The 21536-nt window shown below is 38.6% G+C and overlaps 1 protein-coding gene across 1 annotated transcript; it reads left to right on the top strand.

The window, feature by feature from the left end:
* Positions 1–1304: 1304 nt before the first annotated feature.
* Positions 1305–21127, top strand: LOC117966434 (max dimerization protein 1-like). Its single transcript, XM_059008556.1, has 6 exons — positions 1305–1944; positions 3396–3501; positions 10040–10069; positions 17437–17551; positions 18437–18596; positions 19847–21127. The coding sequence occupies exons 1-6, from the start codon at positions 1878–1880 to the stop codon at positions 20098–20100; spliced, it is 732 nt and encodes a 243-aa protein (XP_058864539.1). The 5' UTR covers positions 1305–1877; the 3' UTR covers positions 20101–21127.
* The last annotated feature ends 409 nt before the right edge of the window (positions 21128–21536 follow it).

Here is a 21536-nt window from a genome sequence, read left to right as displayed (position 1 = left end):
CCTGTGTATCCACTTGTTGGACCTTTAAAATATACATAAAGTTATTTGGTTACTTAGAATTTAGATCATGCTTTAAAATATGTTTGCTACTTTGTTCTTATTTTGCCCCTTTTGAACAGGCCCGTGTTCCTCGACCATTCTAACCCTCCCCTGCCAATTCAGATTCAAAATCCCGCAACAGAAATATCTACCCCCGCCTGCGCTTGACCGCCCGGACGACTGCGTGTTGAAACTGGGGGTAGAGTCGCTCGTTATCCAGTGTGGTGCCATTTAACGCGGCGTGGCTAATTGAAATGACCAGTCTATCGGTCGGTTATTCGATTTACTGCAAACAAATTAGATTAAAGTAAACGAATTGGGTGTGAAGTGCACGGTCGTATTGAGTTTAGTCTGTGTTTTTTTTGGTTTTTTTTGTAAAAGGTTACTGTCATAACACGTAGCACATGCTAGTTATGTAATTAGTTATGCAATTGGCAATGCTATGTATTGGAAATATAGATATAGATATATATATAGAGAGAGATAGAGAGATAGATAGATAGATAGATAAATAAAATATCTATCTATCTGATGTGTTTATGTTTTGTTGAAAAAATAACAATAACTACCTTACTTTTTTGTATGCTTTTAAAAAAAAATGTATTTCTATTTTAGCAGTATACGTTTGGATAACTATTGTAAAAAATGTCCTGTTTGTTTAATATCTTTAATAATACAGGAGACTTTCTTAATATGTATTTTACAATAAATAAAATGACTTCCATATTGCAAAGTAGACGACCCACCAAAACCAGCGTGATTGGTCGGTACGTCAGCCGGGCGGAGTTATGGGTGGAGCTATCATGATTCAGCTGTCAAATAAGTAGCCGAAGGGGGGTGTGGTCTTCTTGGGAAAAGAGGGTGGTTACCAAGGTTTCTCGTGGACACTTTGGACCAATCGTTGAAAGCATTGTGGCGACAGCAACAGAAGCTGACCAATAGCGTCCGTCCTGTGATCAGAGGCTCGGTCGCAAATAGTTGTGAAACTGACGCCATTTCGGCTCTAATACGTCAGAATCTCGAGTTAACGTCTAGCGAATTCGGAGCCAAAATGGCGACCACAGCGAGACAGTTTCATCACTTGGTTCAATCTAAACCTTGGCGACGGCAACGTTCGCGTGTTGAGATTGACACCCCGGCCACCCAGTTGGGAGGCAGAGCGTTTTAGCTGTTTTCCAATCGAAAGGTAACTAAGGCGGGACTCACTCAGTGGGGTAGGTTGAGGTGTGTCTGTCACTGTTTTATTTTTTTCATAAACAAACCGCTTTTCAGTTTCTGTCAGTCGGTGCAGCTCGCGCTGAGGAGTTCAGTCTTGCGTTTAAACAACTACATTTAATTAGTGTTTTTTTTTTTGTTAAAGAAGTTCAATTTTAAAACATTTTATACACACGACTAGATACTTACTGTAATATTTCTAGATATATATATATTATATACCGCAAACAAACAAACGAACCGACGCTGTAAGTCTCCTGTCATCTGAGAGAAACTCGATATCAACCATAGATATATTGTAATATAACGACCTGTTTAATTCAACATTTTTTTTTCTTTTGTTATTAACTATTTGTTGTTGTTTGGACTGAAAAAAAAAAAAGCAAACATCGGCTGTACTTTTATTTATTTTGACCAAAAGAAAAATTCTTCCGTTTGACCCAATTTATTTTACGAGAGAAGGATTCTGCGTTGCTCAAGACGGCATTTGAGTTTTGCAAACCGGTTATTTAAAGAAAATATCTTCGTTCCATCAAAACGACAGAGTCCTACAAAGTGTTATTTATTTATTTGTAGCTTTTTTGACCCGGATCGTTCCTACTTTTACTGCTTTATTGTGGAAAATGGCGGCGGTCGAAATGGTGCAAATGCTGCTGGAAGCTGCAGAATACTTGGAAAGGAGAGAAAGAGGTAATCATATTTAATTAATAATAACAATAATAATAATACTGTTAATAGTATACGTTATTACACAGCGATAAAACGAGATCCGTTCATTGTAAATCGTTGTGGATCCACTTGACAAACATTGTGTGTGTTGCTAAAGAAAATAAAAACATTGATTCAGTTTTGGTGTTTATTTAGATGTATACTATATGATTTAGCAAACATCAGTGTAAACAAATGGTGTATATAACCGTGTGTTTATCCACAATGTGCTTGCTTGTTTATAAATACCTCTTACATAAGCAGCCCAGTGCATTTATTAAGGGATGCGTTGTGCACAATGCACACCAATCACGGTGTTGTGTATATTTTCTTTTTCGACTAACGAGTGTTTGTTTTGCAGCTCTTATTTAAAAAGGGGTAGCAGTATTAAACGGCGTGGTTTGCTGCTGCTGTGCCCGCTCTTGGCTGTAGTGCTTGGTGCGGTGCTCAATGTGTTGGTTGTGTTTTTCACAGCATTGGGGGTTTACTGGAGTTCAGATGACATCACTGATTCAAGCCTGCTAGCAGCAGATGCACAGGGAGATTATATATAGATGGATGGATGGATGAGATAGATAGATAGATAGATAGATAGATAGATAGATAGATAGATAGATAGATAGATAGATAGATGATGTAGATAGATAGATAGATGATGTAGATAGATAGATAGATAGTGTAGATAGATAGATAGATAGATAGATAGATAGATAGATAGATGATGTAGATAGATAGATAGATGATGTAGATAGATAGATAGATAGTGTAGATAGATAGATAGATAGATGAATGAGAGATAGATAGATAGATAGATGAGATAGATGATGTAGATAGATAGATAGATAGTGTAGATAGATAGATAGATAGATAGATAGATAGATAGATGAATGAGATAGATAGATAGATAGATAGTGTAGATAGATAGATAGATAGATGAATGAGATAGATAGATAGATAGATAGTGTAGATAGATAGATAGATAGATAGATGAATGAGATAGATAGATAGATAGTGTAGATAGATAGATAGATAGATAGATAGATAGATAGTGTAGATAGATAGATAGATAGATAGATAGATAGATAGATAGATAGATAGATAGATAGATAGATAGATGATATAGATAGATAGTGTAGATAGATAGATGAATGAGATAGATAGATAGATGAATGAGATAGAGAGATAGCTATAGACAGAGAGAGAGATAGATAGATAGATATAGCTATAGATAGAGATAGATAGATAGATATAGCGATAGAGATAAATATAGATAGATAGATGCGTTTCTTTTGTATTGTTATACAGTCTTCACACCGATGCTGGGTTGCTTTAAATATAGTTTGCATTCTTGTTATGGCTGCAGTATAATGGATTGGTTTGATTTCTCCCCTCCCCAGTGTGATTTGTATGTGTTTTTGTGTATTCATTTGCAGAAGCGGAGCATGGTTACGCATCCATGCTGCCGTACAATAACAACAGTGTCAAAGAACGAGACAGTGCGAAACGGAGAAATAAATCCAAGAAGAATTCCAGCAGCAGGTACCGGAGCATTTCAAACCATATCCTCAAGAGTCAATACCGACTTACTGCAATGGAGACGACATTAGAGTAATAATAATAATAATAATAATAATAATAATAATAATAATAATAATAATAATAATAATAATCATCATCATCATCATCATCATTAAATATATTGAGGTTTATTAAAAATGTTGATCGATAGTATTAAATTAAAACAGCCCCCTCCTTCCCCATATCTCCATTCTTCCCCTTTAACACGACTTGGCTACTGGAGGAAATGCTAAAGAGAGGAAAATCATTTGATTATTTGCAAAGATGCGGTCTCTGTGCAGGCAGCCCGGCCGCGGGGTGTGAGTGTCAGGCTGATAAAGATCTGCTTTGACAGTTTTGTACCAGATATTAATGGGGGAGGCTTGCCATGCGCCATTTTTGTTGATGTTACCGGTCGAGTCCAGGCTCCAGAGGCGGGTGTGTTGTTTTGTGTACACTGGATTAGCTGAATCAATCGTTAAAAGAATTGAAAAAAAAAAAAAAAAAAAATTAATTAATTAAATAATTAATGCCTCCGTTCTGTACGTGGACATTTGTGTGACGTCATAGTATTCAGATTGGCTTTCTTCCTCTGTCTGATCAACATTAAAAAAAACGTGTAATATTGAAAACAATGAAAATAGTCCGGATCCCTTCTATACTAAAATATAGGGTTTTAGCAATTTCACATGGATACTGTTATGTGACGTCACATAGTATTCAGATTGGCTTTCTTCCTCTGTCTGATCAACATTAAAAAAAACGTGTAATATTGAAAACAATGAAAATAGTCCAGATCCCTTCTATACTAAAATATAGGGCTTTAGCAATTTCACATGGATACTGTTATGTGACGTCACATAGTATTCAGATTGGCTTTCTTCCTCTGTCTGATCAACATTTAAAAAAACGTGTAATATTGAAAACAATGAAAATAGTCCAGATCCCTTCTATACTAAAATATAGGGCTTTAGCAATTTCACATGGATACTGTTATGTGACGTCACATAGTATTCAGATTGGCTTTCTTCCTCTGTCTGATCAACATTAAAAAAAACGTGTAATATTGAAAACAATGAAAATAGTCCAGATCCCTTCCTATACTAAAATATAGGGCTTTAGCATTTTGCTGTGAACGTTGGCTAACACTGCATCCTGATAATGGCACACACGCGTCTAGGGTTATCGAAATAATACAAATTGGACCTGCCGTAATAAGAAGGGATATTGTTTCTTTCAGATGTCACTTTCAGCTGTAATAAAAATAAAACTTAATCATAAAATAAGCGAGAGAAAGAAAAAAAAACGTTTTGGAGACCACAAGTATAATTTATTAATAATAATTCTTAGTAAATACATCTGCGGTATATGTAATGAGTCTTTTTTTTTTTTTTGAATTCATATTTAATTGATGCCAAGTTAAGATCAATGCGCCGCCACACATGAATGCAACTCTCCATTCATCATGCAACACTGCTTCGAGATTTTCAAGAGGGGCTGTGTTTGTTATTAGGAGGGGTGCCAGCTGACACGCTGTGTAAAGGGCTGTTCTCAGTATTGGAGTCGGCTTGTTTCTTGCTCAGTGTACTTTATAAAACATCTTGGGAGCTGTATAAACACAAGCCTCCATGCTGCTTCAGTTGGACAGGCATTTGGGGCAGCGTTTACAGGAACTTCAAAAACATAGTGGAGTTGTGATCATCAAATCAAACAGATCACCCCTTTTTCTGTGCAATATGTCTCTATTAATAGCTATTAGGATGAGGGCCCATAGTGATAGAAGAATCCATCATTCCAGATCTCAGCTGGCATTGAGGTTACTGTACATAGCAAAACCCTCAAGAATGCTGAGTATGGATAGGTTTTTATTTTTTTAAAGTGTATTTAGTTTTGAGCTAGATATTTGAAAATGCTTTACCGGCATGTCAATATAATGAGGGGGAAATCCTCACTTTAGAGTCTGTCAGGCTGCCACTTCTCACTGTGGTCTTTAAATTACAGAGCTGTAGTTTCTTCAGCAAGGCGACATCACTGTGCTTTTGAATAATGTCATGGTTATTCAGCAGTGTGGAGTAGTGGTTAGGGCTCTGGACTCTTGACCGGAGGGTTGTGGGTTCAATCCCAGGTGGGGGGACACTGCTGCTGTACCCTTGAGCAAGGTACTTTACCTAGATTGCTCCAGTAAAAACCCAACTGTATAAATGGGTAATTGTATGTAAAAATAATGTGATATCTTGCAACAATTGTAAGTCGTCCTGGATAAGGGCGTCTGCTAAGAAATAAATAATAATAAAAATAATAATGGTTATAAACAGCAAATCCTCAAACTGGGAAGAGACTAGTTGCCAATACATAGTAAATGCCAGTGCTTTCAGAAGTATGTTTGAGATTCTCAGCAGCTCAAACCTGCAAAATAAAATGCAAAAACCCTCCCCAAAAAAACGCAGCATCAAAAATATTACTCAATTCACATTTGTTCAGAAAGAAACCACAAGACCCGTTTTCCAGTCCCGTTTTCCAGCGCAGGGTTGTGCAACCCCAGTTTCACGGGCTGCTTCCTGATCTGTAGTGGAGCTGCTGTTTAGGGTGTAACTTAAGCTCAGTGGATATCAAAGTGAAAGGGAGGGGGAGTCGGGGTCATTTCTATTTTTACACAAGATGTCTTAGTAATAGGAACCGACTACTGCTGTTCAAATATTATTAGATTTGGCCTAATTGCGGGATAGTCCTGAATAAGTTTACAAAATAATTATATAACTGTAAGGGTGTGGATCAGGGCTTCCCAACCCTGGTCTGCTGGTTTTCATTCCAATTGAGCTCTCAGTTATTTAACTAGACCCTTCATTGAAATAATAATTTACTTAATTGTTCTTGGCTCCTACAAAGTTGCAGAGTTCAAGTTACTTATAAAATGTTACGGCTAATCAAAATTTGCAACTGTTAAGAGCTGAAAACAAGTAAAAACATCTAATTAAGCAAATCATCAGTTCAATTAAGGGTTTAGTTCAGTAATTAAGAGCTCAGTTGGAATAAAAACCAGCAGACACAAGGGGTCCCCAGGACCGGGGTTGATAAGTCCTGGTGTAGAGAGAAGCTAGGAGATGTCATTTGTTAGATAATACTTTTACTGTTTTCTTGTTATTGAAATGCCACACATTATCTTAACTGGGGGAAAAACAAAACAGTTAAAAGCAATTCGTGTGTACGAATCTCATTACAAAATATATTTATAACCCTGTGTATTGTATAGTTGACACGTAGGCTACACAGGTTTCGATTGTTCAATATTTTATTATCGTTTCATCATAAAGTTATATTACAGACCGGAATTAAAAAACACTTCCCCCTTTTTTTTTTAACATTATGCCACTGCAGCAGTTTAAATGTTAATATTTATTGCTTTCCTACCACAGTTCCCTATTCTTCATCAGTATTTTTCCAGCTTTTCAGCCCCCCTCCCCCTCCTTTCCCTGTCTCCCAGAGGAAGGGAAATTTAGCCCAAATCTCCAGCCCAGACAAGCTTAGATATTTGGCACAGATTAAACCACTATGTTTGTGTGTGTGTGTGTGTATCTGTGCGTGCGCGTGTGTGTGTATCTGTACGTGTGTGTGTGCGTGCGTGTGCGTGTGTGTGTGTATCTGTACATGTGTGTGAGCGTGTGTGTGCGTGTGTGTGTATCTGTACTTGCGTGCGTGCGTGCGTGCATATGTGTCTGTGTTTCTGTTCATTAAAAAGTGCTGTGTTCACTTGGATGTTCTGTTCATGTGCACATTCCGTTCTTCAATTTTTATTACTATTTCCAAGACAGTTGCAAATGCATAAATAGCGATGACAATACAAAACCACTTCACATAAATAGTTTGTACAGCCTGGTTTATGATACCTTTGCAATTCCCGGTTCGTACTTTGAGATCGGCAAATGATGGGGTAATTCCAAGAGTATATAGATATATATATTTTTTAATCTAAGCTGAAAACACATTTCTTTGATTTGGCCTTTCACTGGCAAGCAGTTTGGAGCTCTTTTGGTTGCTGTTTGTTTGTAAAGTGCTATGGGGTGCTTGCCCACGAAAGAGGCTATATTAATGAAATGGGTGTGGTATGGATAGCGTTCATTGATACATTCTGTAATAGGAACACTATGAACATGGTAATTGTTTCCAAATGCATACATGATAATATCTACAAATGGTTGTCCCAACGCCATTTTAAAGGTGTACTATCCAGTGTATTATTATTATTATTATTATTATTATTATTATTATTATTATTATTATTATTATTATTATTTATTATTATTATTTATTTGGTAGATGCCTTTATCCAAGGCGACTTACAGGTGTTACAAGGCAGTACAGGGTTACAATACAAGCTTCATATTTTTTTACAGTGTAGTTTACATTAAGTGCATTAATGCTTGTACATCACCAAATCATTTTGGAGGCTGTGCTGCATTACACTACTGTCCCAATACTTGTTGCCTGCAGATGACTGCCTTTGTCAAAGGCTCAGAGATGAATACCTTGCATTACAAGAGTACATGACCATCAACGTGGCCTTAAAGGAAAGTTAACCGAATTTCTGAATTAACAAATTGCAAAATAGCCAGCGAGCACTGTAGATCTAAAAGCGCTTTCTGTACCTTCATGTGATTCTTAATGTAAAACCGTTTAACCTAGGTTTTTTGGTGTTTTTTTCAAATGTAAAATGAAACCATAATATTTACCATAAGAATACTGTCGTCTCCTTACACACGCACACGCACACACCTCTTCTAGACATATTTGTGCATCTAATTGACATCTGGCCTTGGGTCATAGAAGCATACTTTAACATGTTCTCAAACCCCCCCTCCTGCCCTCCCCCGCCCATATCTTCTAGTAGTGTTGCTGTATTCCTGTCTCTCTGCACTCTACCTGATCCCTGGTCTTGAGTGCAGAGGCCTGGGTAGAGCCTCTCTATCTATAGACTATACTGATCCGGTGGAGGGGGGTGTAGTGACTGCTGGATCCCCTTACATTCTAATGTCCCCAACAAAAATATGGCTGAACCGTTTCGGTTTTTAATTCACAAGACTTCAGTTTCGATTGTAATTGCACTGTGCACTGTGACACAGCTGCTAACAGCCCTCCCTTTCATTGCCAAAGTGTAGAACTGCAATAGTGATTATTGATCTCCATGGCGTGCGTTTAGCCTCAATTACATTTCCAATGTTCGAATTGCTCCACCTGGTGCCCCATTTCGAGCCTCAAGTGTGTGTATGTATGTATGTGTGTGTCTATCTATATCTATCTATAATTACAATTCGCATATTTTCAGTTGCATTTGAAGGCTTTCAGGGAGTCTACACATTTTTATTTGATTCTTGCTTTTGAACACTAAAGTGTATCAACTCATGATTATTATCTTCAATTATTACCTGTCTCATAATCAATAATCGGAAATTGGTTTAGTGCGTCTACTAAAATATATATATATATATATATATAATGCCCTTTTTAAATTCTCAGAGTTTCGTCGTTCGTGTTGTATAGTTAATATTTACAGCTGCCCTTGGGGCACAGAAGCCTAGTTTAACACGTTCTCAAACAACCCCCCCTGCCCTCCCTCTGCCTAAACATTGTATAGATAATCTACAACAGTCGTGACAAGCAAACGGATCATTTATTTCAAGACAGTTGAATGCATTTACCTTGTGAACACACTACATTTATAAATCAAGAAGCTTATTATTATTATTATTATTATTATTATTATTATTATTATTATTATTATTATTATTATTATTATTATTACCATCAACACTGGCTAAAACTGTACCTAACATTCATCCATTGACGTTGATCAATTATATTGAAAGAGTCAAGAACGGCTGAAATAATAGAAGGAATTTATGCAGGGAATACTTCAAGACTGACTGCATAGCAGTTTGAGTCGTTCCTGGTTTTCCTTTGAGCTTCAGTTGTAGGTTAAGTAGAGTCTATTTAAGCTCACAGTAAAAGCTGGAATGGCCCAAACCACTATGAGTCTTAAGTTATTCCATGAAGCGCTATATTTGTTTAGCCACAGCTTTCTTGGCCGCTGGTGCTAGCTGAGTCGGATTGAAAGTATCCTGCAATAAATTAAACGCTACCAAGTAACACAACCCAGCCCATGTTTCTGGGTTACAGTTGCTATGTCTGTCTTCAGGGCTGCTAGGGTTTTAAAAGCACAGGGGCAAGAGGCTAAATACCAAAAGAAGTGTCCAGTCTGTCTTTGTAACATATTGCGCTGTTACACGCATGCATGTGCAACAAGCTAGACGTGCAGTAGCTGGGTAAGTGCAGTATTGTTCTGAGACTGTAGCCTTAATATAATAAGAAGTATCATAATACATTTAAGAACTGTTCTAGTCAAGAACACACCTTGGGGAGGGGGGAGGGGGGAGGGGGGAGGGGGGGATATACAACTGTGTTGACAGAGTTTGACAAAACAAGACCGTTTTCTAACAGTTTTTTTTTTTTTTTTTTTTTTCTTTAGATCAACGCACAATGAAATGGAGAAAAACAGGTAAGGTTCACTGTTGTGTGTGTGTGTGTGTGTGTGTGTGTGTGTGTTAAGTTTGTTTTTTTCATCTGGGTTTTCGTCCTAAAAAAAAAAAAAAAAATCTGAAAGAGATCTGAAAATGTGACTTTTTCATTGCTGTACTTTTATCCAAAAAAAAAAACTATTAACTGGAAGATTTTGGCCTTGCGTGAATCATTTCTAGCTTCATGTATGGCCCCTAACAGGTTTCTAACAGACCCTCTCTGCTACTGTGTTGTGTGTTGGCGTGGGTGGGGGGTTGGTGGGTGAAGACTGTGTGTATTCATTTACATTCTAATAAAGGGCGACCCTCATCAGTGGAAAATGAATGGGTTTCCCTGATGTTTGTGGAGATGTGAATAGGGACCCTGGCCTGATTTAGATGAGTAATGTATGCAAGCTTCTCCTGTGACACCGGCAGTCTTGCATTCGCAGTTCTCGCACAGACAAAGGGATCCGAGCGTGCGGCAGCAACAGCAGCAGCAGCAGCGCAGATGTATACTGTGCATGTTTGTGGAGGCTGGCTTTGAATTATGCATTGGAGGAAAACAATCCAGGGGAATGCGTGCATGTATAGATGGATTGTATAGATTTTAATGGACTCCGGTCAGACAATGAAAAGAGTCTTGCTGGGTGAAAGGGGCTTCATTAACCTGTAGTTAATGTTGATCAAGTCTTGCATATATTATAAATAGAGCTTCTAGTTTTATTTCGGATCACGTGATGTCTCTTTTAAACATATTTTGAGCCAATTCGTTTTCTTAATCAAACACTAATTACCAAAGGAAGTTGTTTTTTTTTTACCCTCATATCTTGATTGAGTTAACAAACGACGCGCATTGATCTCACCTCGTTTTATTTGAACCTGCATTTCATTCTGGCTCCAATCGCAGAATTCATCTTATTAATTTCCACTGCGTCAGTTTCTAGTAGTGCGTCGATAATTTAAACAATCTGGTATTCAGCTAAGACTGAACAACTATTAATTAAGGTTCAAAGGGAGGGAGAGAGATGGAAAATAAAAACTGAAAACTAGACGCCATAATTATACAGTGTCCACACCAACCTTCTTTTGAATATCCTGCGTAATATGATAAGAAAATGTTCTGTGTGTGTGTGTGTGTGTGTGTGTGTGTGTGTGTGTGTGTGTGTGCGCCCTCCCCCAGAGGAACCAAGAACCAGGACTAGCCTAGAATACTGTGTTTTACAGTCAGTGCGAACGTCATCCATGTCTTGGTGACTGATTCTAAGCACAGCTGAGGTTTATGACCAGTTTTGAAAGTGGCAGTCTCTTCTTTCTCTTTGCTTTGTTGTTGCCCAAGGAGTTTAGACGTGCTTTAAAAGTAGTGTTTAAACATCACGCCCGTGTTGTAACTTTATGGCACATGATCAGGGAATTCCCAAGCTGGCCCGTCCACAATTGCATAATACACAGAGAGAGAGTCAGAACGATTCCTTGTGAGTCATAGACGGAGTGTGCTCCCTTGGCATGCAACTGCCTTTACTACAAGGAGAATTTCTACAACATGTGATTTCTTGGTGGCAACGCCTTGCAACGGCGCAAGCTGTGTTTTGAGATTTACTGACGTTAATTGATGGATGAGAGCTCAGTTAACTAGCCATGGATCAGCTGTCTTCCTAAGCCAGTTTAACCAATTAACCTCCAGTAATCTGAGAGCTTTGTCTTGTTGGTGTGAAAGGGCGTTGATGCATCATCGTGTGTAACACCTGTCACTCCTGACAGAAACGAGAGACGGCAGGCCTTCAGTGGTTGAAAATCCAAACGATTTCACATTAATTATCGTGAGGCTTTAAATCATATAGACAGTAAAAGGGAGGGGGGGGGGGGCATAGTATTTAACTAAAGGTTTATCAAAAATGCATTTTTTCTTTGTTTTTCAAGAACGGAGTATTTTGAGTAAGTGCTTTAGAAATCGGTTACTTTGAAATTGAAATTCAGAGCTGTGTGTAAAATATTTGTTGTCTAGCACAACCCTGTCCACCTCCTCCTCAGGATGTTTTCAGTCTGCTGTGAATTTCAAATTCATTTTCGAGATCGGTTTAAAGTTCACGATCATTTACCCCGAGTGACAATACAAGGCTCGTCTCATCTCTCCAACCCACCCAGCCTCTTTTTAATTTGCTCCACATGTCAGAATTGTAATTTGGTTCCTGCGCTGTTATCCTTGGGCTCAAAAGAAGTAATTACATTGTGGTCATTCGGTCAGCTGCCCGGGTCAAGAGGGCACAATAAAGGTCACTGACCCCATTACGTGTTCCCTTTCCCTAGTGATCTTTGAATTTTACAATTTTCCAAAGATCCTGTTTTACTAGAAGCGTCCGCAGGTCTGAGAGGAGACGTTCTCATAGAGGCAGGGCAATTCATCCTCAATACCAGACCGCTTTTTACTTTAATATAAACAGTCAAGCTAAAAGAAACTAAACAGAATTTTTGACCAAAGCTGTATTCTGTAGGTGAATCGTTTAAAGATTGTGGTTAAATTGTGGAACGTTTACAAGATGCATGGGTCAAAGTATTAAAAAGAAAGCTGAAAGTTCTGTTGCTAGGCTGTCCAGCAGATAGCACTTGGTCCATATATGGCTCTTTGAGAACCACGATATGAACGAATCCATTTAAGGCTATCAGTTGTTTTTTAGGAGAAGACAACAAGGACAAATGTTTGTGTTTGAAGTAAATATCGTTGACTGGCAACAAAACTGAAGAAATCATAATCTGGGAAAAACATATTATTATTATTATTATTATTATTATTATTATTATTATTATTATTATTATTATTATTATATTTTTTTTTTCTTGCTGCTATTTAGTCTGCTTTTCAGTAAACTAAAACCACGTCTGAAATGTTGATTTATTTATTTTTTCCCCAATTCATGTTTTTTGTGGAATTCTCGCTCTTTTAAAAGCTCACTTAAAGTCTTTCACTCAAAAAGGTTTCAAAAGCCCCTGTCTGCAGCAAAAACCAAAGCTGTCGCTCCATTAAGAATTTAAGAAAAGGTCTTCTCATTTTAAAGGCTCAGTTTCAGTTCAGCGGAGGAAGGCAGGAACAGCCTCCGGGCGTGTTTCAGGGAATCGGATGCTTTGGAAGACGTCAGAGTTTCAAGGTGGCTGCATGTCCCAGGATTTATCAGTACAGAACCGTCTGTCTAGCCTTCTGAAAGTGCCAGTCGGGGGGGAAGCTTTTCAATCTTCAAACAGCATTTTCAAAAGCAGAATGGTGATCTTATTCTCTTGTCCTCTTTAGGGCTGTAGTGCTGCTGTAGATTTAACAAAAGGGGTCTCTCTCTCTCTCTCTCTCTCTCTCTCTCTCTCTCTCTCTCTCTCTCTCTCTCTCTCTCTCTCTCTCTCTCTCTCTCTCTCTCTCTCTCTCTCTCTCTCTCTCTCTCTCTCTCTCTCTCTCTCTCTAATGAGTCAGTAATCAGCTGAAGTGAGGGAGACTCGCTTGTTATCCTTAGTTTTGCTTTGGGGGGTGGGGTGGTGGGGTCGGTATTCCTTCTATTGTTCATTGTGTAACGATTAGGCCAGTGCTGAGCTTTTTACTTATTGTCATTTATTTATTTGAACTCTGCATGACTTATTTAATGCTACGCCTTCCCATCAATTAATGTCTTCATTTATTTATTACTTTTTTTTTTTATCTTAGTCATACTAATCTTTCAGTACTTCATTAGGGTTGGTCAGGTTAACGGGAGCACAGGTGTTAATTTTATTATTTTAAATTTGTTTTGTTTGTTACTAATATTAAAAGAAAGTTCAGTCACTTCGCAAGCATACCTGTCTTCTCTGAGCTTTGTAATCTGCAGGAGGATTATACGTTTTTTTAACCATTCTTTAACCAGGAAAAAAAAAAAAAAACATTTAAGAACGTTATTTACAAGAGTGTCTCTGTGAGACCGGACTGTAAAAGTATTACCATAGATCCTGAAGCATGTCCTGAATCCTTCCCATTAAAATACATGTCATCTTGGACTTTGGTCTACATTTTGCAGAGTCATCTGGTGCTGACACAAGGTGTGAAATTGTGTAAAGTTTCCAGGAGGGATTGCGCTGTGAATATTGTGGCTGGGTGCTGCGTCACTGCTGGGGAGCAAGGTTGTGTAAAGGATGTGAAAACAGCCTTCCTGTCACCGCTTCTGTAAAAATGACCATATTGTGCATACTTCACCGAAAATCCCACAGCGACTTTGAATGCCATCGACAAAGCAAGCTGGTCACAAAAGTTTTGCGTTGCCTAGAATTTTAGTATTGAGACATTTAAAAATAAAAACGATATCAACATAATTTAGATCTTTTATTTAACGTGTAAGCAAATAAACTACAAAGTGATATTGCAGAAGTTTGCCGGAAGCCATTTTTCATGTTAGATTTAAGTGTCACATTTTTTTCAGTTTTGTGTCAGTTTTTCGTTCAAAGTATGTGGAAAACCACAAAGCGGTATTTAATTCAATATGTTAACGTAGCATTAATCAGCAGGTTTCATTCGACTTTATGAAGCAAAATGATTTCATAATGTAGGGGGATGCAAAACTTTTGGCCATAGCTGTATACATTATGGCGATTGGGTATACATATATATATTTTATTTTAGGAATAGATTAGATTTGCATTACCAACGAAAAGAAATGTACTTCGTAGTATGTTATAAAAAAAAAGCTGTAAAGGGTGGTTTCACAGACCCTGGTTAGCACTAACTCACCTAAAATAACATTAGGGTGGTTCAAGATTAGTGCGGATAAGGGTTTGTGAAACGTAGAGTCGTATACTGGTTGTATTAGTGCAGTGGGAGATTGCTGTGGTATAAGCATTGACCTCCTATAGTGCTGTTGCTGTATCTCAGGGCAGTTACTGACCCCTTTCTACAGCTGATACTGTGCGTGTGAGCTGCCGGAGGTACTGTACCCAAGTGACAAGCAGGTTAATAAGAGCGCCCAGGCTGTACTTCTCTTACTCTCACAGAGTTCCCCAGGCTCGTCTGTTGTATTTATTTCCTTTAATTGCTGGTGTTAAACACGGGGGATTAGGTGAGGCTCAGAATACATTATGTGCTGCAGTAGTTTGGGGTGGAGATCATGGCGTGAGGTATACAAATTGAAAGGCGTGGTTCTTGTTGGTGATAGTGGTAGTAAGGAGGAAGTTAATATATTTGTTTTGTTTGAGGAAGGACATTAGATTATAATACAGCTCTGATTCCAGGATTCTTGTAGTCATGGCAAAGTCCAAGGAGACACAGCGGGTGGAAAGTCTGTATAATGCTAACGATGCAATAGAAACTTTTACACTTCCCTTAACTTGCCAAAAGAAGGGGGGGGGGGGGGCAGTACTGGATAGCAGTTTACAAGTTTAGCAGCAATTTCCCGTCTTTATTTAGAGATGCATTTACAACCTGTGATTCAGTAATGGAGAAAAGATTCCTGGTGGCTGCGTGGCTTCTTTCATCCTCCCTTACTGAAGCCAGCGTCTAAAACAAAGGGTTTTTACCTTGAAATTCACTCCGTAGTACATTTTTGAAGTTAGTGTTTGCTGTAGTGTGGGGACTCCTGCTATCTCTTACTATGCCCACCCTGTTCAGATGTCAAGTTTGCTTTCACCAACATGGGCATTTAAATTCCTTTTTCTAAAGAGCGTTTGTGTGTGTGTGTGTGTGTGTGTTGCACAGTGTTCATGTTCATCATTCTTCTCATTAAGTGCAGTGTTGATAAGAGGGGTTACATTAGCACTACAGCTGACACTGAACCTTCAGCCAAGCATTGGATTCAATCGCTACGTAAGCTTGGAACATTTTATTTCAGTGCGTTCTGTATTGCGTAATGAAAAGGGATCTGCAAGCTTAATTGCACAATTTCTGCGTGTTGGTTCTACCTTTCGATTGCATAGACTGTGCTGCTCCTCTGTGGGTTTGGCAGTGGGGGTAAACGCTACAGTACAGTTTCGTGCAGTTAGCATACACATTATACCGTGGAAGATATGGTGGTGAAGGAATGCTACAGCAAGACTTTTTTTTTTTTGGTTGGTTTAATTTTAAAGCTGTTAGGATAGTGATGCTGTAATTGTATTTTATTTTTATTATGTAATCCTGGCCCTTGTTGTGTTAAACTTTGCAGATGAATGATGCACCATTTAAAGGCCCTGTGTAAGACTGCTCTGTGATTTTGCAGTCTCCTAAAGAAATCCTAAAGCTGGCTCCAGGGTTAAAATGAAACAGAAGGGACACAACGGTGCTCTGGAATGAGCCATAGTAACTCCTTCATAAGTATCAAATAACCAAACCATAAACACCTGCCACAGCATTGTCAACAGGGAGTAGGCCCACCATGAGCATGACAGATTCTTTTTTTTTTTAAAAATGATGATAAAAAATAAATAGGTTTTGTTTTGTTCTGATATTTGGAAAAAAAACCCAATGCAAGTTTGTCGATTCAGTTTGGTCAGGGTGGTTTGTGTTTATCAGGGATTGTTATTTTTAGAATTGAAGTTTAATTTATGTTGCTGTACTGTACTGTGTAATAACTGCCTTTTCTGTGCAATATTTGCTTCTAATTTCCTGGAGTTAAAGAAATCCCTCTTCCACATCTCTTGGTGTTTGAATTAGAGTCCCCACTCTGCTGCTTTAACGCCTGTTTCTTTGTGAAAAGCACAGCACAGTGCGGGTCTGTATCTCAGCGGTTGCTGTTTTTTAATGATGCCCTTGCTTGTGCTGGACGCCTGCCTGCAGTGTATGGGCTGCCTCGGGTCCCAGACGGGGACTGGAGAGAGTTTAAAGACTTGGGGGATGTTTATCGGAGCTCACAAACTGACAGGCTTCCTCAGTGCGGGCTGTTTTAATTCGAGACGGAGACTGTTTTCTGTGGCCCACAGCCAGAGCTTCAGTGGCAACTTCAAAGCTGCGTACTTAACTTTTTCACCTCTTTTCTGCATTTGTGCAGGTGCGTCTGCTTGGGTCTTGAACATGATATGTGTGTGTATATATATATATATATATATATATATATACTCATTGACTGCTAATTTTATTTTATTTTTTTCTTCCCCCATTTGAGCTGATTACAAATTAGATTTAAAAAAAAAGAATTCCAAATACTGTTGATCTCTCACTTTCTCTCTCCCTCACCCCAAATAAAGTAGCTTAGAACTGCCAGAATTAATAATTTGCATTTGATTTTTTTTCATTTTGCTTTGTCTAAAACCCAGATCCGCCACTGGTTTTAGATCATTGAAATACACCCTGACGTCACTTTTAAGTATCGTCCAATAACAGCTATGTAAAAAAAAAAAAAAAAACTAGTTTAATTTGTTGTTTTTAATATTTCTTTCTTCCTCTGTTTTCCCTTAGACGGGCTCATTTACGGTTGTGCTTGGAGCGTTTGAAATCTCTCGTACCACTGGGACCAGATTCTAATAGGCACACCACCCTCAGCTTGCTAATGAAAGCCAGAGTGCACATAAAGGTAAGCGCAACAACACGCACCCACACACACACCCCCACACACACACACACACACACACTCGCGCACACAGATTTGTTGATTGGGTGGATGGAAATTTGCCCAGCTCCAGTGTTTTGTTTGGTTTCAGACAATATTATATTGCAACCTACAGTAATTAAATTGCTCTATTATTGCAAGGCTACACAATAAGTGCTGCTATTAGATCATTGCGCCCTTGCAGTGCTTCAAATAAACTTTTCCCTCCCCTAATTGCACTTGTAAATACAATGGACCATTATGCAGCAAAGGGTACATTTTTATTTTACTGTGTTACACGTTCCCATGTGTTGCTACAACTATTTACGTAAGTTAAGGTATGTGTATTGTTTTACATTTTTTAACTTTTTTTTTTTTTTTTTTACATTTTGACCACTTTTTTTTAAACTTTTAAATTGCATTGCCTGTCTCAAGATGGCTTCTCAGAACTACGTTTCCCATCATCCTCCTGCTCACTGGTAAATCCATCTCAGTTACTTATGTGAGCAGGAGGATGGTGGGAAGTGTATTTCTGAGAGGAGGAGTTCACAAAAATTGTAAAGGAGGCTTGGTGGTCCAGTGGTTAAAGAAAGGGGCTTGTTACCAGGAGGTTCCAGGTTCAAACCCGGCTCAGCCACTGACTCACTGTGTGTGACCCTGAGCAAGTCACTTAACCTCCTTGTGCTCCGTCCTTCGGATGAAAAAACATCTGATAATTAATAAGAATTTAACAAAGTAAAGGGAAAGGGGTCACATTTTCCTCTGTGACTATTTTTACTACATTATATGAAAAACTATTATCTACTGTCTTCTAACTCCTCAGCAAGACGGGACTGAAATCTAAAAGGTGCGTGTGTGTGTCTCTTCCAGAAACTAGAAGAGAGCGATAAGAGATCCCAGCACCAGTTAGACCAGTTGCAGCGTGAGCAGAGGCATCTGAAGAGGAGACTGGAGCAGCTGGGAGTGGAGAGGATACGGATGGACAGCACCGGGTCCACTGTCTCATCCGAGAAGTCGGACTCTGACCAAGGTAAGAGAGGCTGCCTTCGATTCCTCGCTCCGCTCTTTTTGCATACGCTATCTGTAGCCTTATAAACAGTCCGTGCCCATGAGTGTCGTTTTAGAGTTTGCATGTAGATTTTTTTTTTATGATTCAGAGTGTTCAAAGGTTATGTAGGGATCGACTGGGCAGACCTTGTATTTTAAACGTGCAGGACGACTGAGATCAGCTAGGAAGCTGTTATAAACCGTTTAATAAATAAATAAATAAATAAAAATAATTTTGGAAACTTTTAAATTAAAAAGGGCAGGGGTGGATATCTACTTCAGAAAGCCTAGCAGATGTCGAACATGTTTGTCTGACCAAACCTTGATGCCACATTCCGAAGGCGTTTCTGACGGGAAATTATGTTTAAACAAGGGTAGGTGCAGCTATCCAATATAAGTTTAAGTTTAAAAGATAAACAGGTTTGTGCAGTAGATAAGGCAGTGCCCCTTAGAAAAACACTGGTTTCAACACCCTGATATTACGTGCCACTTTTTTTAAATTGTCTTAATCAAAACAAGCCTGACAGGGAGGGCTTTACAGAATTAACTCTAAAGCTATAGGTACAAACGCTTGAAAAGCTACATACTGAGCATATATAGACAACTTCTATTAACAACCTTTAACAACAGCTTGTTTCGAGCACTGCTGAAGGACGTATGATGTAATTTTATTGTTTTAACAATTATTCACATTTTGTGTACCTGTATTATTATTATTATTATTATTATTATTATTATTATTATTAATTATTTATTTATTTATTTCTTAGCAGACTCCCTTATCCAGGGCGACTTACAATTGTTACAAGATACCACATTATACATTATTTCACATTATACAGATATCCCATTATTTTTACATACAATCACCCATTTATACAGTTGGGTTTTTACTGGAGCAATCTAGGTAAAGTACCTTGCTCAAGGGTACAGCAGCAGTGTCCCCCACTGGGGATTGAACCCACAACCCTCCTGTCAAGAGTCCAGAGCCCTAACCACTACTCCACTACTCCACACTGCTGTATTACTCTTTATTTAATGTCATCTTTTTAATTCTTTCTTTTGAATCGGGAAGGGCTTTCCAGAATGAATTATCTATAAATCTATGGGTAAAAATGCTTGAAAACGGCATACTGTGCACTAGAGATGCCAGACTTGAGGAATGCGAACTGTCCTTGACGCTCGCTGTGCGTTTTTTTTTTTTTTTTTTTTTTTTCCCGGTTTGCCTTGCAGAGGAGATCGACGTGGACGTGGATGTGGACGTGGACGTGGACGTGGAAGGCACTGACTACCTGATGGGGGACCTGGACTGGAGCAACAGCAGCATCAGTGACTCTGACGAGCGAGGCAGCCTGCGGAGCAGCTGCAGTGACGAGGGTTACTCCAGTGCCAGCCTCATGAGACTAAAACTACAGCAGCTCTCCTCCGACCCCAGCAAGCCAGCAGCAACAGCAGCCGCAGCAACAGCGCTGGGCAGCAGCCTGTAAGAGAGGATAGCCGACCAGCAAGACAACAAGCAACAACAAGCAACAAGCATCGACCATCACCTTCCACCGCCACACAGCTCTCCACTCTGCCCAGTCAAACCCAGTCAAGCCTGCTCGCGAACGGCACATCGAACAGGGTGGGTCCGCCTTTTGGTATCCAGAGGCCAGTTTCTCAAAGCTAGCACTTATTTTGACCTGTTTTCGATATTTTGAAGGTAGTACGATAAGGTTGTGTAAATTTCCACTCAGCAAGTGTATATTCTTTAAAGTATAAATGTGTTATTTTCAGGGGTTTTTTTAATTTTTATTTGTATGGAAGTGAATTGGATTTAGCAGACTGCTACCTAGAACTGCTTTCTGAAACTAGCCCCAGGTTGATTTCCAAACTAGTGACGTGAGGAGGCTAGAATCAAAGTGGTGCTCTCTCTCTCTCTCTCTCTCTCTTTCTCTCTCTCTCTCTCTCTCTCTCTCTCTCTCTCTCTCTTGCTCTCTCTCGCTCTCTCTCATACGTGCCTCTCCTGGGAGGGCAGGGTTCGAATCCTGCTTACCGAGTAACTGGTGACTAAGTGGATCTGTTGGCCTCAGCTAAGGCTGAATTTCTTCATTTAACAGGCTAAACCTGTTTGTGTGTAAACGCCACTTTAAACTATCCCATACGTTTTTAGTGAAAAAAGAGTATCTGTATTTTCCTTTTGTACTTTTATTAAAGGTTTTCCAAAGCTCTGTCTTGAAACGGTTAAAGGATTGATAAAAACCTATAAAACGCACTGGTGCTTTTTTGTTCTGTGTTTATTCACGGAAACACCAACAAAGAAAAATATGCCCCACTTTGATTCTAGCTTTGCTCACTATAAAGACCAGGATTCTCCAGAGTGGTCTCTACAGACTGGGGGGGACCTGTCTGAACAGCTGCTCTTCGTTCAGTACAGGTTTGACTGTTTGTTAGATTTTTTTTCTTCTGTAAAGAACATGTGTGTCTTTTTTTTTTTTTTTTTTTATAAACATTTTTATAATTGGTAGACCAACATCTGCTATTTAAAAAAAAAAAAAAAAAAAAATATATATATATATATATATATATATATATATATATATATATATATATACACAATATATTCTTGCTGTTAAGAACATTTTTTTTATTTAAATGAAAGAGGACTGATGTGCAGCATTGGAATGTGTGTCTGTGTGTCACCAAACAGAAAAATCACCACTATCTCTCTCTCTCTCTCTCTCTCTCTCTCTCTCTCTCTCTCTCTCTCTCTCTGTCCTGAAGGTTGATCTTATCTACCGCTATCACAAATTCTTTTTAAAAACTTTTTTTTTTTAATATTATTTATTTTTATTTCATCACATTTGTATTTTTTCAAAAAGGATTTAAAAAAAAAAAAGCACATTCCAGATACTGGAAGCATTTAAATGCGTTTGTTTGTAGG

Source organism: Acipenser ruthenus, chromosome 37, assembly GCF_902713425.1.
Source record: "Acipenser ruthenus chromosome 37, fAciRut3.2 maternal haplotype, whole genome shotgun sequence".
Lineage (NCBI taxonomy): Eukaryota > Metazoa > Chordata > Actinopteri > Acipenseriformes > Acipenseridae > Acipenser > Acipenser ruthenus.
The sequence above is the reverse complement of the archived record's forward strand: the minus strand, read 5'-3'. Positions and strand labels throughout refer to the sequence as shown.